At 33.6% G+C, this 17,443-nt stretch overlaps 2 protein-coding genes across 5 annotated transcripts; both read left to right on the forward strand.

The window, feature by feature from the left end:
• The first annotated feature begins 1,395 nt into the window (after positions 1-1,395).
• Positions 1,396-2,837, forward strand: LOC131655137 (UPF0481 protein At3g47200-like). 2 transcript variants are annotated; one of them, XM_058925042.1, is made up of 2 exons: positions 1,396-2,493; positions 2,589-2,708. In XM_058925042.1, the coding sequence occupies exons 1-2, from the start codon at positions 1,446-1,448 to the stop codon at positions 2,612-2,614; spliced, it is 1,074 nt and encodes a 357-aa protein (XP_058781025.1). In that variant the 5' UTR covers positions 1,396-1,445; the 3' UTR covers positions 2,615-2,708. The 2 variants fall into 2 exon arrangements, with proteins under 2 accessions (XP_058781025.1, XP_058781024.1); XM_058925041.1 differs by having other exon boundaries at positions 1,396-2,837.
• Positions 2,838-9,067: 6,230 nt separating this feature from the next.
• LOC131660639 (UPF0481 protein At3g47200-like) lies at positions 9,068-13,594 on the forward strand. 3 transcript variants are annotated; one of them, XR_009301005.1, is made up of 2 exons: positions 9,068-10,922; positions 12,322-13,580. XR_009301005.1 is itself a non-coding variant. In XM_058929920.1 (2 exons), exon 1 carries the CDS (start codon positions 9,135-9,137, stop codon positions 10,404-10,406), a length of 1,272 nt encoding a protein of 423 aa, XP_058785903.1. In that variant the 5' UTR covers positions 9,068-9,134; the 3' UTR covers positions 10,407-10,420; positions 10,673-13,594. The 3 variants fall into 3 exon arrangements, 2 of the variants coding, with proteins under 2 accessions (XP_058785903.1, XP_058785904.1); XM_058929920.1 differs by having other exon boundaries at positions 9,068-10,420; positions 10,673-13,594; XM_058929921.1 differs by having other exon boundaries at positions 9,068-10,420; positions 10,742-13,594.
• The last annotated feature ends 3,849 nt before the right edge of the window (positions 13,595-17,443 follow it).

The following is a 17,443-nucleotide window of genomic DNA, read 5'->3' on the forward strand; positions in this document are numbered from 1 at the left end:
ATCATACCAAAAAGACGTGTCATCCTCATTACCAGTTTCTCTAAGCCCAAAGTTATTAAACTAAATTAAAAGACCCACATGAAACACTTCAAATTTTAAAATTCAAGGTTAAAAGATCTAAATAACTCTTGTTTTTTACAAAAGAGGTAAACAAGTCTATTTTCACTTCTTATATACTTCAATGATCTCGAAGTCAATATTCTTTTGGATTAGACCTCCTAGAGCTTCCAACATAGTTGAAGTCGTTTGGCATCCGCCGTCTTTTGGATGGATTAAATGTAACTGTGACGGTGCATATAATCATAATGGACTTTCTACAGTGTGTGAGGGTCTATTTAGAGATCATAGAAGCAATTTTCTCTTGGCTTTTGTAGACACAGTTCCTTGGAGCTCCTCCTTTTTAGCCGAGTTTGTTGCTGTTGTTCGGGCTATGGAAGTTGCGACGGGAGAGGCTGACATAGCCTTTGGATTGAAACAGATTCAGCCTTAGTGGTTCAGGCTTTCACCAATCCGGCTTTGGCCGCTTGGCAAGTCAAAGTTGAATGGTTATCTTGTATACTCTCCCTCCGCCACTGGATGTAGATGAGCATTTCAGAAGTGGATACTTGCTAAAGGACTACGCCGACAATATTTAATACCCAACATTTTCATGATTATTCCCTTCTTCCTAGGTTGAGCAATTAATATGAACCCATGACATTCATATTTCCTATACTTCTTCTCCTCAATCTTCATCCCATCCAGAATATCATCTTGTCCAGATAATTTCATTTGTTGATGTTCATGTCAACATCCAAATCTATTTAATTCATTCAAAAGTCAAAACAACAATATTTGATTTCTATTTTTAATATCTATTTAATTGATTTAATTTAATTTAATCAACATTAATGTGTCATTCTATATATTTAATATTTGCTTAATCCATTCTATTCTTAAGTCACAGATTTGTGCAATAACCGATCAGTAGAGGGCAGGAGAAATTAATCTAAGGTCACATGTTCAGATGTTCTAGTCTACAACCTTTTTTTAATAGAGATAAAATAGGTATTAACTATAATTTAGTGTTGAAATATAACTTAACTATATACAATTATATTTACTTAAATGTATCTTTGAAGTAAGTTGTTTGTATGAAATTATGAGAATAATTTAGTGTTGAAAGAACACTATAATTGCTGGGGTGATAAGCAATCCGTCCCTTGAGTTTGAGGTCAGGGATTTGATTCCCTTTGCATGTGGTAAGCCATTCGTCCCTTCACTTTGAGGTTTGGGATTTTATTGATACTTCTTAAGAACATTTCAAGCCACTATACACCGCAATGAACTGCTATGTAGTTAGTATAAATGCTTGAAAATTTCCCTCAATAAACATAAACTTGAACTTTCATTGGGTCAAAACTTCATTTTCTTGCCAAGTCTTTTTCACCCAATAGCAGTCAATCATGAACCACCGCGACATGATGGCGAATGATATCAATGCCATGCTCGACAATGCACAACCTCAGTTAACCGATTATTGTTGCATCTACAAGGTCCCCTTTGATATTCGCAGACTCAACGACGACGCATACACCCCCAAAGTCATTTCCATAGGCCCTTTTCACCACCGTCACCACCAACACCCCCGCCTCCAAAACATGGAACGACACAAACTTATTTACTTCAAAGCATTTCTCGAACGTGCTGAGGCAACTATACAACCTTTGATTCACTACGTAGATTCTATCGTACCTAATTTTCGTCATTGTTATTCCGAAACCTTAGACTTTACCGATCAGGAACTCGTTGAATTAATCTTAATCGATTCTGCTTTCATAATTGAACTTTTTTGTCGATCCTATAACAATGTTGCTTGGTCTCAAGTTGATGCTCTTCTCTTAAAACCTTGCATAGCTAATAATATAAGACTAGATTTGTTATTACTTGAAAATCAATTACCCTTTTTTGTTGTTGAAAAAATCTTCAATATTTCTTTTAGTGCTAAGACTAATTTCCCTTCTTTTCTTGAGCTCACTTATTATTATTTTTCTTATTACAACAAATCAAATTTGGCTTCTAATAATAATGATATTAGCATAAGGCATTTCACTGATCTAATTAGAATTTTCTACTTGCAACATCCAATGGACAAACGACCACGTAGAATTGATGAATCGATGAATCTTCTTCATAGTGTAACTGAATTGTTAGAAGCGGGTGTTAGGTTTAAAGTGAACACTGAAAGTAAGTGTTTACTTGACTTGAGGTTTTCGGGTGGAGTTCTTGAAATTCCTCAATTAAGAGTCGAGGATATGACTGAGATTTTGTTACGGAATATGGTTGCTTTGGAGCAATGTCATTACCCTTATGAGTCCTACATTACTGATTACATTGGAATTTTGGATTTTCTTATTAACACTGGAAGGGATGCGGATATACTTGTTAAGAAGGGGATATTGGTTAATTGGCTTGGGGATAGTGATTCTGTGGCTAACTTGTTTAATAGTATTGGTAAAAATGTTGCACTTACTAATTCCAATTTTGATTACTATGTTCTTTGTAAAGACTTGAACGATTTTTTTAATGATCCTTTGCATAAACTGAAGGCTACTCTGAGGCGCGACTATTGTAGCAATCCTTGGCAAACTGCTGCTACCGTTGCTGGAATTTTACTGCTGATTCTCTCTTTACTTCAATCAGTTTGTTCTGTCTTGCAAGTTGTATAGCATTAGAAAGACTCCTAGTAAGTTCAATCATTCTTGGATTCTTATTGTAATTCTTATTACTTCCAATTTATGTTGTTTTGCTTGTTTGGTTATTTTGTGTGTTGTATTAGATCATAATTGTAATTTCATATTGATGGACTTTGCATGAAAAAAAAATATTAAAGTGAGTGTTCACATCCATTACAACTATTCTGCCAAAGTATTGTAACATCCAAGATTTTTAAAGAAACCATAAAGCAATCTTTCTTGTAAGAGCATCCAGATTATTCATTGAGTTTTTTTTAAATGACTCAATTTTTTATATTATATATTTTTAAATATTTAAACAACTCAACTATATTTTTCAAATATTCAGATAATTCATCAGAAATTTTAAAATTGATCCAACCAAACTCTCTGGTATGAAAAAAAAAAAAGTTCTTAAACTAGAGAATGCATCTACACCAATCCCATCACCTACAAGGCAAAGGATAAGACCATCATTGGTAGAAGAAGATCATTGAATGAGAAGGATTTAACTCAGTCTCAAGTCTCAACCACTACAAAGAGCAAATAGAGATTTTTTTTTGGTTGCTTAAATTGTCTGAAGTTACTCCTGCTTTTTTCTTCTCAAGTTCGTCTCATATTAAATTAGCCAGATGCAAATCAACCAACATTACTTGAAGTCTTTTCTTCAAATCTGGTCTTTAAAATTAAGTCACAATATTTTATAGTATGCACGTCAGGATCAATCTTTAAAAAATCTTCAATATTTCTTTTACTGCTAAGACTAATATCCATTCTTTTCTTGAGCTCACTTTTGATTATTTTGCTTATTTCATAAATCAAACTTGGTTTATGACAATGATGCTATTATTACCATAAGGCATTTTACTGATCTTATTAGAATTTTCCACTTGCAACATCCATTGGAAATACGGCCGCCTAGAAGCGAAGAACCGATGTTTCATTGTCATAGTGTAATTGAATTGTATGAAGCAGGTGTTAGGTTTAAAGTGAACACTGAAAGTAAATGTTTACTTGACTTGATGTTTTCGGGGGCAAGTTCTTTAAATCCTCAATTGAAAGTTGAGGACTCGACTGAGACTTTTAAACTTTAATAATTAAAAGCTGGACATTCAATCGGTGATAATAAAACATATGCATTTTAATACAATATTATGTATCATAAACACATATAACATATTATTTATAGTTTTACATATTTAAAAATTAGAGATTAATTTTTATGCATCGATAAAATATATATTTGTAGAGATATTTTATGTATTAAGTAAAAAAAGTGAGCATACAAATATTTTAAAAAATTGTAGACTTTAATTTCTAATATACTAAAATGGTGAGGATTAATAATAAAAAATAAAAATTGTAGTATATCTTATATAAAGTAAGACAAAATTGAGATGTGAGTCTCTTTCAAAAATGTTTCTAAAATAACCACAAAAATATGTTTATATTTTTATATGAAGCTTTCAATTGTAGTTTTGGCTATGATATATCCATATTGTAACTTAAAAGAAAGTTGCATAGAAAAATGCTTTATATATTAACAAGAAAATTGCATAGAAAATGTTCTATATATAAACAATAGCCTTTGGAATTATAACATGTGCAGTTTTTTTCATGTAGGTGTGTGGGAAATGACACATAGTATAATTTTTTGATTAGTTTTTTTTAATTAAAACATTATAAAATAAAGTTATAATTTGGTCTAACTTGAGAAATCTGGTGAACAATAGCTTTTTATCAATTTTTTGGGTCTATGCTTGATTCCTCGATGATTTTCTCGGTTTTATTGCACGTTGGTTTTCAGTGTCAAATAGATCGTATGAAATTTTGGTTTTCGATCTAATCGGTTAAAAATGATGAAACCGTGGGGATTTTATGTAATTGAAAATGAAGATGCAACTCAAAATACAATCAAGCTTGGTTTTGGTTTTGGTTTTTGTCAATTTGAATTTGAACATGTTGACTTATGATGTATAATGGTAATGGTTGAAAACTTAAAGCTTTATTCAATATTGATGATGATGTATGCTTGTATGATTATGAATAAAGATTCAAAAATGGGCATTGAAGCTTGTTTAGGCTATATTTGCGAGTTTGAAAGGGAGGGAAGAGAAAGGTTTTCGAAAACGAAATTTTAAGAAAATATAAAAAAATATTTGACATTTTTTGAATTTTTTTTTTATAATGATAAAAGAGTCATTATCATTACAAAAATTTTAATTTTCAGAATAGTATAACAACCTAAAAGATATTTGGAAAATTTATGTAAGCCCTCTAAAATCCTCTTAGAATACAATTTTTGAGTTCCTTTATTTTAAGAGGTTTTTGGTGTTATGAATAAAATCAAACCCTCTAAAATTCTCGTATCGAAAATCTTTTAATTTTTTTCACCTAATTCTTTCTATTTTTCAAAGCTCTCCCCTCTCTTCCTCTTCAAACTCGCAAACAAAGTCTTAGTTTTCAAATGGATTTAAAGGGAAAAGGATGGATGAATGAAATTTGATTCAATTTCGTCGCTTGTAATTTCTACTTCTATTTTGATTTTGGTCTAGTGGTTTTTTATTTGAATGATGAGAATGAAATTTGAATTTGTTCCTTTTAGCAAATTATAAATGAAAGAAAAAGGACAACTTGGTGAATGAGATTGAATTTAACTTAAAATCAAACTTGTCTTATTTTTAGTGTAAAGTATGAAGCACACCAAGCTTAATTCTAAGTCTTAATCAATGTGTCTCGAACTTGGTTGATTTTATCTTAACTTAAGAAGGATACAAGTCAAGTTAATGATGCAAATGAAGAGAATCAATACAAATTTTAGTTTTACTATGACTTAGTTAAAAAATGAGAAAAATGATCCAACTTCCAATCCATATAGAGAATCAAACACTCAGCCTTGGCTTTGTTGATTCCAAATAAATTAGGCGACTAAAATGAAAATAATTGGAAATGGTCATGAGGTCCTTTGTGTCAATTGTTTTTTAAACTTGCAAATAATCACAAGCATCCGACAATATAGACCAAAGGCTTAATTCGAAACAAAATGATCCTTTCTTTTCTTTACACTATATGCAAGGTATTGAAGTAAAAAGGATGATGAATGTATGAATAAAATGAAGTGATAAAAATGCAAAAATGCAAAATGCCAAATGACCAGTGATTATTAAAAATATGACAAATTTTAGGGATCAGCCAAAGGTAATGTCAGAGACGCTTTGTACGTCATACTTAAGCAATCAATTGTCAACGTAAAATTAGGAGTGTTGTCGTAGACGCTTTGTATGTCCGACTAAAGTAGTCAATTCCTCACATAAAGTCAAGGATATTGTCAGATATGATTTGTACGTTTGACTAAAGCAATTAATTTTCCACATAAATTCAAGGATGCTATTAGAGATGCTTTGTACGTCTAGATAAAAAAAATCAATTCACTATAAGAAATAACGATCCATCCTCGTCTCATAGCTAGCCACTCTAGATGCCATGGTAGGTTGTCCATCCTTTGTTTTTGTTGTAGCAGGAATGGCCGACGATAAAATCCGTGAACCACGCGCGGAAGATTTTTAATCTGTTTAAATCACAGGCCTAGTGGTTTAATGATGTTATAGCTGGTTCCGGACATGGCGGGTCGTGCATGACCGAATATACCACTATAAGCCACGACATGCAGGGGACTTTCGTGGAGCGATGACACAAGAAGACGTCTTCTTTCCACTTTTCAGTTGGGGAGTTGACGATCACCTTGCACGATATTTAGTGTCTGCTCCACCTGCCAATCACAGGGAGGTTGCTGCACCACTCCCGGATACAGAGGGTCGAGGCGATTGAGTGGATGGTCGACTATCAGGATGAACCTAACACATGGCTGACTATGAGTGTCGGGCGATGATTGGGCCCATATCCGGTTCTCCAACTTGAGAGAGATGTATGAGAACCACTTGGTGGCGACAACGGAGTCCGAGCAGGAGGGTGACGAGCTTTTTATAGAGTATCACCATGTCTGCGCTCCGCGGTGCTGGTTCATGTTCATGGTAGGCACTACACTCTTTGTGGACAAAAGTGCAACCTACGTCGACATGACACATCTCCGCTACTTTATGGACCTGGCTACCATTGACCAGTGGAACTGGGGGGAAACTATTCTGGTATATCTATACCAGAAGCTGAATGAAGCCTCCAACTAGAGGACCAGATAGTTGACTGGATCTTGCACACTCTTGATGAGACGTTTCTTTTTAATTCTTTCACATTTATTTATGGTTCATATTTATTTTAACATATTATCGTATTTGTGTTTCAGGGCTGGATCATCTCGTACTTCCCCCGCATCCACGACTTTGCTATTGATCCTGCGTACATTAACGCCATGCCAAGGGCCGCCCGATACGTTCTCCAAGGGGGAATAACAGAATGAGCCCATATCGCGGGTACCTCGACCGCACTGCTCACGATGACATTCGTTGGACGCTGTTCACCGACTACCGTGTTGTTGTCTCATTCGACTGCATCACGTTATACTCTGGATGGTTGGCATGCGGGGCCAACACCATGGTGAGGTATCTGCCGGAGCAGTGCATGAGACAGTTTGGACGTGTGCAGATGATACCGAGGTCACCGTTTGAGGCTGCTCTCGACAGAGTTACCCGAGTGGAACTCACTGCTATATTTGAGGACTAGATGTATCATTTGGTCCCGGATGAGTATCGGCGTATGGCGGCCACCCATGAGTGACACCGTGTAGAGGGGCACGTGATATGATTCTATCAGGTGTCACATCCTGTGATGACACCCGACGCTCCCGGAGCTCGTAGGCCAGCACACGAGGAGATCTTAGAGAACCAGCAGGCCAATGATGACCATGCCACTGATCTCCTGCCGATATGCCAACGGATAGAGATGCTTGGGCGGGACGCATTGAACCGAGGTATCATTGAACACGACGGTCCAGAGGCAGTTGCCATCGTGGAGAGGATGATCGGGACGCGGCCGGTGCGACGACATATACGAGGTAGAGGAGGTCCCTGGGGGTTAGGGTTAGGCACACTCAGTATCAGCTGTCTATTTATTTTTTATTCTTGACTTTTTTGTATTCGGGTTATATTATTTTGACATTGACGTACACTATTTTTTGTATATATAATAGTAGTATTTTATTTCAATTTGGTTGTTATATTTAGTTTATATCAAGCACTGTTTACATTAAACATTATCGTTTAATTTAAAATACGAGACTAACCATTGTTTAGAAAACAAAAAATAACTTCCTGTATATTTCGGAGATGCATCTCCGAAAAATCCAAAAATGTGAAAATTTCGGAGATGCATCTCTGAAAACATCTCTAAATTGGTATTTTTAGAGATGCATCTCCGAATTCTGAAAAAATCTAGAAAAAAAACTTTAAAATGCATCTCTAAAGTTAGGGGTATTTTGGAGTCTATAAAGAAATTGTTTTTTTTTTTACAGAATAAAGAAATTGTTTAATAGTATCAAATATTAACTTTTATCTTTTGTTACAACTTATATGCTAAAACCAGACATAAATTGTGGGTCGAAAGAGAAGATTATGCGTTTCTTGTTAACGTTGAATATGAAAATTTGCCTCTTTTCTGTTCGCAATGTCTTAACATTGGACATAGTTTTTCGTCTTGTAAACTTGTTAAAGTTGATCAAGAGAAAAGGGTATCTAAGGAGAAGCATAAACGCACGGAGAATAAGTCTCAGAATGAAGATTTAAGAAAGGAATCAGTTGAATGTGAAAATGATACATGTGTTGATAATAATCCTCTTTTAGAATTTGTTGATTGTTTGAAAACCACTGTTGGTGGGAATGTTGTGAGTATTGATGTGTTGCATCAAGAAGACTTGGGTGCCCAAGGTAATGCAAATTTGCGTGGTTTAGTTGATATAGATACCATTGATCAAGGTAAAATTGACAAGAATCAAGATGGAGATTCTGATTCAGATGCTCAACAAGCCATGAATTTTCTTAGTGAATCTTGGGCTAACATGGATAAGAGAGATGTGATTGTTGATTTGGATGAAAACACTAGTCAACCATTTCAATTGGTGGTTCCAAGAAATAGGAAGCACATGAAGAAGCCGCCTGAGACGTGCAAAGGTTTCAAGGTAGGGGCCTCCAACCGTACGCCTCGGTAGTTTCTTTCATATGAGTTATCTCATGTGTTTTTGTTATTTATCTTTTGTTTTTTTTCCTTTTCGCTTTGTTATTCTTGAGAGTTTTGGTCTTGTCCTCCCTCCTTTGTACTATTTTCTTTTGTTTAATCTATTTTGGCCTTTATTAAAATAAAAATAAAAACTTATATGATTGAAAATTTCCCTCAACAAACGTAACTTGAACTTTAATTGGGTCAGAGCTTCTTCATTTTCTCGCAAGTCTTCTTCTCCGGTAACAGTCAACCATGAACCACCACAACATGATGGTGAATGACATCAATGCCATGCTCGACCAAGCAGAACCACCGGTAACCGCCGATTGTTGTATCTACAAAGTCCCCTTCGTTATTCGCAGACTCAACGACGACGCATACACCCCCAAAGTCATTTCCATCGGTCCTTTCCACCACCGTCACCACCACCACCACCCCCGCCTCCAAAACATGGAACGACACAAACTCATTTATCTCAAAGCATTTCTCCAACGAACCGATTCAACTTTACACACCTTCATCAACTACATTGAATCCATCATACCTATTTTCAACCGTTCTTATTCCGAAACCCTAGATTTCACAAATCAGGAACTTGTTAAATTAATCTTAATCGATTCTGGTTTCATAATTGAGCTTTTCTGGAGATCTTATTATGATGATTGGTCTCAAGAGGATGATTTTCTCTTAAAACCCTGGTTAGCTTCTAATATAAGATTAGATTTATTGTTAGTTGAAAATCAGTTACCCTTTTTTGTTGTTGAAAAAATCTTCAATATTTCTTTTAGTTCTAAGACTAATATCCCTTCTTTTCTTGAACTTACTTTTGATTATTTTGCTTATTACAATAAATCCAAGTTAGACTTTTCTGATAATAGTTATATTAGCATAAGGCATTTCACTGATCTTATTAGAATTTTCCACTTGCAACATCCATTGGAAAGACGGCCGCGTAGAATCGATGAGCCGATGACACATCTTCATAGTGTAACTGAGTTGTTAGAAGCAGGTGTTAGGTTTAAAGTGAACACTGAAAGTGAGTGTTTACTCGACTTGAGGTTTTCGGGTCGAGTTCTTGAAATACCTCAATTGAAAGTCGAGGATTGGACTGAGATTTTGTTTCGGAATATGGTTGCTTTGGAGCAATGTCATTATCCTTACGAGTCTTACGTTACTGATTATGTTGCGGTTTTGGATTTTCTTATTAATACTGGAAGGGATGTGGATATACTTGTTAAGAAGGGGATTTTGGTTAATTGGCTTGGAGATAGTGATTCTGTGGCTAACTTGTTTAATAGTCTTTGGAAAAATGTTACGCATTCAAATTTCAGTTCTCATTACTCTGTTCTTTGTGAAGATTTGAATGGTTTTTGTAGTGATCCTTTGCGTAAATTGAAGGCTACTCTCCGACGTGATTATTGTAGCAGTCCTTGGCAAACTGCGGCTTCTGTTGCTGGAATTTTACTGCTGATTCTCTCTTTGATTCAAACAGTTTTTTCTGTCTTGCAAGTTGTACATCACTAGAATGATGACTCCTAGTAAGTTCAATCATTGTTGAATTCTAATTATTGTGATTAATTCTATGCACCGTATGAAAACGTGATTGATGCTGCTATAGTGTTTGCTGGACTAGAAGCTGTATGAGTTTTGTCATACTATCCTTTTATGGAGATTTTATTTACATCTGTGAATTAAAGTTATTTTGTTTATCTAGTGGTTCAAACTCAGTCACTAAGTTGATAAGGGTTACAAATTATTAAAGGTCTGCATCTTTTACTTGACAATTATAGGGCTAGATTATGGAAAGCAATGCCATTTAATATGCTATGATATATCATCAACCGTGAAATTGGTTGCAGCTAACTGCTACAAGGTATCAAACACGGATCTGCACATTCCTCCATCTAACTCCTGGGCCAAACCTCCATATCCAGCAGAGGAAGTACCATACTTAGAAGTGCTGTTATTGTTCAACTTGGCATGACCAATACTAGGAGGACTCCAACTGACATTAATGGAAACATTCTCATTCTCCACAAGGTGAGTGTCCAACTTAGTAGCCTGATTATAGCCAGATGAGTCTGAATGATAAACAATATCCTAAGGTCGAATTGGTTAAGCAAAGTTTTTTTTTGAATAAGCAAAACTATATTAAAAATTCTAACAAGGCACAAGGAGTGCGAGAAAAGAACAAAAAGGGCTACTTTCACCATAGAGAGACAAGGCTTGAAAACCAAGTTCACCCGAGTTCCAAAACACAATCAAATAGAATCACTGCAAAAATACAATTGAAGTCCTCCAAAAACCCAATGATTTGTAATACTGGAGATTTTTTTCTCAAATTGTTTCAAGTTCCTCTCGTACTAAATTATAGTCAGATGCTAATCAACCAAATTACCTTAAGCTTTTTCTTAAAAAGCTCCGGTCTTTGAAATTAGGGCACAAAATTGAATAGTATACTTGAAATTAAGCCACAAAATTGTTTCAGCACATTTCTTTTTGTCAAATGTTGATTTGTTAATATTTTTGTCAATAATTTCAGTAATGAATATAAATGACTCAAAGATCGAAGAATGTTTGGAGAATGGTTCATGATTGATTCTAGAATCCGCACACATGCAAAATGGTGCATGCTCAAAGTTTAGAATATGAACTTACCCAACATGACAGAAAATGAGGGGGGAGGAATAAGTATTTTGTGGCTTATATGAGATGTTCAAATATCAAAATCTAAACACCTTAAAAAAATACATTTCGTATTCTAGAATTCGAATTGTATTTTTAACAGTTTGAAAGGCTTTTGAGAGTGTTAAGAGAATTTAGTAATTTCGTGACTAATAATACCAAAAATATTTGGGAACTGATAACCCATCCTAAGATGTGGAAAAACACAAAGAAAATTCAAAAATACTCATTTGATTTTAAAAATGCATTTTCGGATGTACCTATTATCTCACTAAATCAGGCTCACTTGAGTTGAACACCATATATTTTCCCAACATCTGTTTCATATATGCTTCACCAAAATCATTCCATATAAATCCCATATGTTTGCAGAGATGATTATAGCATACATATTTCAAAAAAATTGAGAAACGTTGAAAAGTACCGGATTGTAGCTCTGATAGTTCAGTATGCTTCATTTGTGCGGTTCAGATCTTGATGATTTCCATGCAAATTATACTCAGTTTTTCACCACTAATGCGATATATTTTACATACATGCTTAATTTTTAATTTGTTCAAAAAATATTAAGCTTATGATATCTTCGACATTGATAATTTATTCTGAATATGTTGTAAATGACAAATATTTCTCGCCCGAGCTGATGTTTTGGCATTGACACATTCTATTGGTAAACAACATGATATTATTATTGTTACTCTGCATTTTGATACCTCAATTGGGATTAGAGGGTGAAAAGATAAATTGATTATAGGTTGTGAGAGAGGAAGAAATTACAAGAAGAAGAATGTGAATGAAAGCAATTATAGTATGAAAATGACATGTCCATTTATGATGAGATAGATCTGTGCCAAGTGGAGGCAGTTAGAAGGTTACGGTTAGATGTAGAGTTCACAATCATATACTAGCTAAGGACTTAGATGACCATGACATATTTGGCCGTTTAAAAGATAATGAAGGAAAATTTGGGAATGACATGACCAGATACAATATGACTCTCAAATACATAGTTGCCCATGTATACGAGGAAAGTTATACATACAAGACAATCAAGAGAGGTCCATTGACCAAAATACAACATCTGCCGAGTCTTATTCATGAAGAGAAATACATGTATTGGACTAGAAACAAGGACTTTTTCTATGTCATTGCTGATATATTTTGAACGCAGTCTGATTCAGTGAAGTTGTTGAACATGCTTCATCTTGTGTTAATTTTTGATTGCACATACAAAACAAATAGGTACTGCATGCTCTAATTGCTTATATTTTTATTTATTTGATATTGGATTGGAAGTTGTTTATTTATTATACATACAAAAACAAACAGTTACTAGATACCACTACTTGAGATTGTTGATGTTACATCTACGAAGTTGATATTTTTGGTTGGATTTTCCTATACGAAAACATGAAAGGGAGGAAAACTTCACATGAGCACTAGAGAAGCTAAAAGAGTTGTTTTCTTCCTAGAAGTTGTCAGAAAAGGTTTTGTGAACTAGCGTTGATGAATGTTGTGGAAGTTGTGTTTCCAAACTCAACTCATTTGTTGTGTCTATTTCATATTTAAAAAAAAAAATTAGTATGAAGCTTAAGGAATATGTCAAATCACATAGGCATGAACATGTTTTGAATCTATGGAACAATATTATATAGTTCGGAGTTGTATCCCCATCCCATGTGGTGGAAATATACCTTAAGAAAATCCAAACCTCTCCCCCCCTCAGATTTTGGAAATGTATTTCCGGGCGCACCTTGAGCACCATTGTAACACAACTCAATTGAATTTCACTTTTTTTTATCAAAATACATTTCAAAGATGCATCTCCAGATTAACCCTAACAATTTATTCCGAATTTAACAACTCAATGATTTTTTTCGGAGGTGCATATCCGAATCGTTCATCTTTACATAGTTTCCAATTCTCTTCCAAATGCATATAACGTGTTCGACATAATTTCCAAATGGAACTCGTTTCTTTGAAAGTTTTTGATTTGAAATTATGCTACAACATGATATGTTTGATTATGGGCTCAAACCTAATAATTTTACTTTATCGTTTGCTCTAAAAGCATGTTGAGAGATATGTTGTATTGTGGAACTCTATGCTTGCAACTTATTCTCAAAATGGATGCTCAACATGTGTTTAATCACATTTTTGGAAAGATATTGTGTTGTGTAACTATATGCTTGCAACTTATGCTCAAAATGGACACCCTGTTGAGAGTGCATGTGCATGGCTTGTGGAAGATTCTTATTATACTTGATTGAATGATATTTAGAGCTGCAGTGGTTTAGTTGTGAATGAGCTGTAGAAGGTCCGAAGTAATGTCACAAAAAAGTTGCACCCATTTAAGATGATGAAGTTAAGCAATTTTTGTATGTAAGTGTTTCATTAATTCTGGGTTTGTATTCATATTTTCATCCCAATCTTGATATCTTCATTAAAATCTAGATTTTTTTAAAGTTAATCTATTACTCAAGTTAATTTCTCTATTTAGCTTCCCAATTTGGTAATAAAAATTCTAAATGATGTAGGAAAATATGTATTTTGGGAAGGATGGTTTTTTTTGAATTTTTTTGCTAGGTTTGAATGATATGAAAAGATGCAAATCATGAAAGGTAGATATAAAGATGGATTTTTATTTTAAATTTTGATTTTAAAAAAAATAATTTAATATTAAAATGACACTTGTCTTTAAAAAATTGAAAAAAATAAATAAATTATATAATCAGCATGCCACACAAGCTTAATTGTTGAGTCATATGACAAGATTTGAATTTGAACTTTTTTTATAGAGGAGTAAAATAATTATTGAGTCGTATGACAAGATTTGAATCTGATTTTTTTTATAGAGGAGTAAAATAGAAGTCGCCTATATGGAGAGCAAAAATGTTGTTCACTCTTAAATTAAATAGCAACATTCAACATAAATTAATCACACAAATTATATTTTTTACTAACAAATATAATAGTGAGATTTTGAGAAGGTTAGGTGGGGGCGAGGATGGGTGTGGGGTGAATATTTGTTAGGTCATCAAATCTTTGGGGATCAACATGAAGGAGCATTTTACATTGAGGTCTTTCTCTCACTTATAAATTGCTCAATCTCCAATATTTTATTCAATGCGGAACTTTCCCACACTTGTTTTTCAAAACTTCTAACTCACACTTATTTTTCTCAACACTCCCTCAAGTGTGACTCCATCCACAATGTTCTCCCTTAAGCGAAAGCTCTTTCATCCACATACACTTGTACCACATTTGACACTTTTTCAACGGGCCATGGGCCATGCCTCATATCCACCACCATGTAGGGAGGACTTTTGATACAAGTGAGTCGATCATTCACTCGAACAAGGCTGTGATACCACTATTGGGTCATTAAATCGGGGGTCAGAGCATTTTACATTGGGACATTTCTTTATGAGGAACACACCTTGTGAGAGATACACCACATACTCACCCAAAATCATAAGGTGATAGATGTGTGAGTTCTCTTACTTATAAAGTACACAATCTCCATTTTTATAATCAATGTGGGACTTCTCTACACTTGTTTCTCAAGACTTCGAACCCACACTTGTTTTTCTCAATATTAACACCCATCCACACTCTTGTTTTTAAAACTTGGTTTTCCTCGCATCCACCCCAAATTAAATCGATTTTTCGCATAAAATTCGGGGCGATGTTGGCGAGGGTTGAAATTTATTGTCGTGCCTAGGTAATTTTGGGTTTTCAATATACTTTTGTGAGACATGAAAATTTTGAAAGAAATATTGATTGTTAATGAGGTAATATATGAGGAAAAACGAAAGGAGAAGGATCTACATATGTTTAAAAGTCCAATAGCGAAGCAAAGGAATAAAGTGTCGATTATGTGTACCCCTTTTTTCGCTTTTTCATTGGAAATTTCGTGTAAATAAGCCCTGGTGACCATCTAGGTCAATCTAACAGTTGAACGAAATATGCGCCTCACTCTACGCTTTCACTTGCCAACCGCTTCTCCTATTTAAGGAGGAAAACACGATATTTCTCAGGTATTCAAATTCATTGTCATTCTCACATCACTATTCACTCTCACATTGACTTGAACATTTGAGAGCTAACCTTAGAAGTCAACCCACTCTCCACCGCATTAAAAGCTCAAGACCACCGCGACAAACTTAGTCTCCTTATTTACCGATCAACTCTACTTTCACTATAGAACACTTTAGTTATACTTAATGACAATACGACTAATTAATTTAAATTAAAAAAAGGCATTCATTAAATATGGTTGAGGGTTTAAATGTTTTGTTGGATGCAACTATAAATGTTGGTTTGTTCAAGGGTTTTTAAATAACTTTAAATAATGAGTTTGGTATCTCCCATTTACAATTTCTTTCTATAATACTTTAATTATGGGTGAGAAAATTAAGGCTAATATTAGAATTATATCTATCAAGAAAAATATGTTAGTATTTAAAATTTTACCGAAACTTAAAGTAGATTTCCATAAAAGTACGGTATAATTTTAAAAATGGAGTCTCTTTTTTAAATTTTTTTTTTTTTTTGAGGTGGTTGTGAGAAAGTTTGTTAAATCTATTGGGTTAAATAGAACTATATTGTTTAGATAAGTGTAAGAATGGTTAGGTGTTATAAAGTTAAATGAAATTAACTTAATGATATTTGAAAATTAAGGTTGGAGGTAGAGCTGACAATGAATCGAATTAATTTAAAAATAGTTTAGAATTCGATTTCGACAATTAAATCATTAAATTAGGTTCATAAATCTAATAAGCTGAATATGAGCGAAAAACTATTTTTTTTTTAACTAAATGAGTTGAATTTTAAATATACATAGTTCGACTCGTTAGGTTCATGAGTCAACTCGATTATATATGAAAAGTATTATGTTACGTTTAAGAATAAGTTTAAAGACTTACTCTAAATTTTAACCTTATATTTTCTTTTAATTTAACAATTTTATTTGATAATTTATATTTTCAAGTATGTTTTTAAAAGTAATTATACAAACAAAATCAACATCATATAAATTATGTAATTTTTGAATTAGTAAATTTTTTAGACAAAGTTAAATTTCTAATATGATAACTTTTATTTTATTTCAATATTTTCTTTTTGAAATAATATTAATTTAAAATGTCAATTATATAAAAAATAAACTTTAAAAAAATGATTTTTAAATACGTGAAATAAGTGAATTGAACCTAACGAGTCGAACTGAGGTTTTCTTGAACTTATAACAGTCGAGTTTGAGCTTAAAAAAATCCGTGTCAAACTCGAATCAAAATTTGAACTGGACCAATTTTTAACGAGTCGATCCGAGTTAAGGCGGGTTCGACTCGATTCGACTCATTTTCAACCCTAGTTTGAGGCTTAATATTGAAGTAGAAGGGTTATGGTGGATAATTTTATCTAAATATATGCAATGTTGAGAGGCTTTAAGACCATTGATTTTACCTTATCTTCAATTTAAATCCATGCTTCACTTGAGTAGCTACAGTTAATATATCAAAATAATAAAGAAAAGTTTATTGTTCTATGAACTTTTTTCCCTTTATTTTTGAGTTTGGGTACATGATGTTCCCTACTTTTTCCCACGTAGCACATAATATGAATCTCAATTATATATGTATTACTTTGAGAGAGGTAGTGAGTTTGACCTGTAAACCAAAGCTATAACCATTTATTTTAAAGGAAGGAAAAAGAAGCCTTTAAACATGCTTACTTGGGTTAAAAAGAAAAGAAAAAGAAAAAAAATTAAAGTTTTTGAAAGTGTATCTCATATTTTTAGTGGATAAAAAGTCCTCTTATTTTTGCTAACCTTGACTACCACAGTATAGGATTTTCAATCTGACCTAGTTTATTCT

Source organism: Vicia villosa, linkage group LG3 (assembly GCF_029867415.1).
Source record: "Vicia villosa cultivar HV-30 ecotype Madison, WI linkage group LG3, Vvil1.0, whole genome shotgun sequence".
Classification (NCBI taxonomy): Eukaryota; Viridiplantae; Streptophyta; class Magnoliopsida; order Fabales; family Fabaceae; genus Vicia; species Vicia villosa.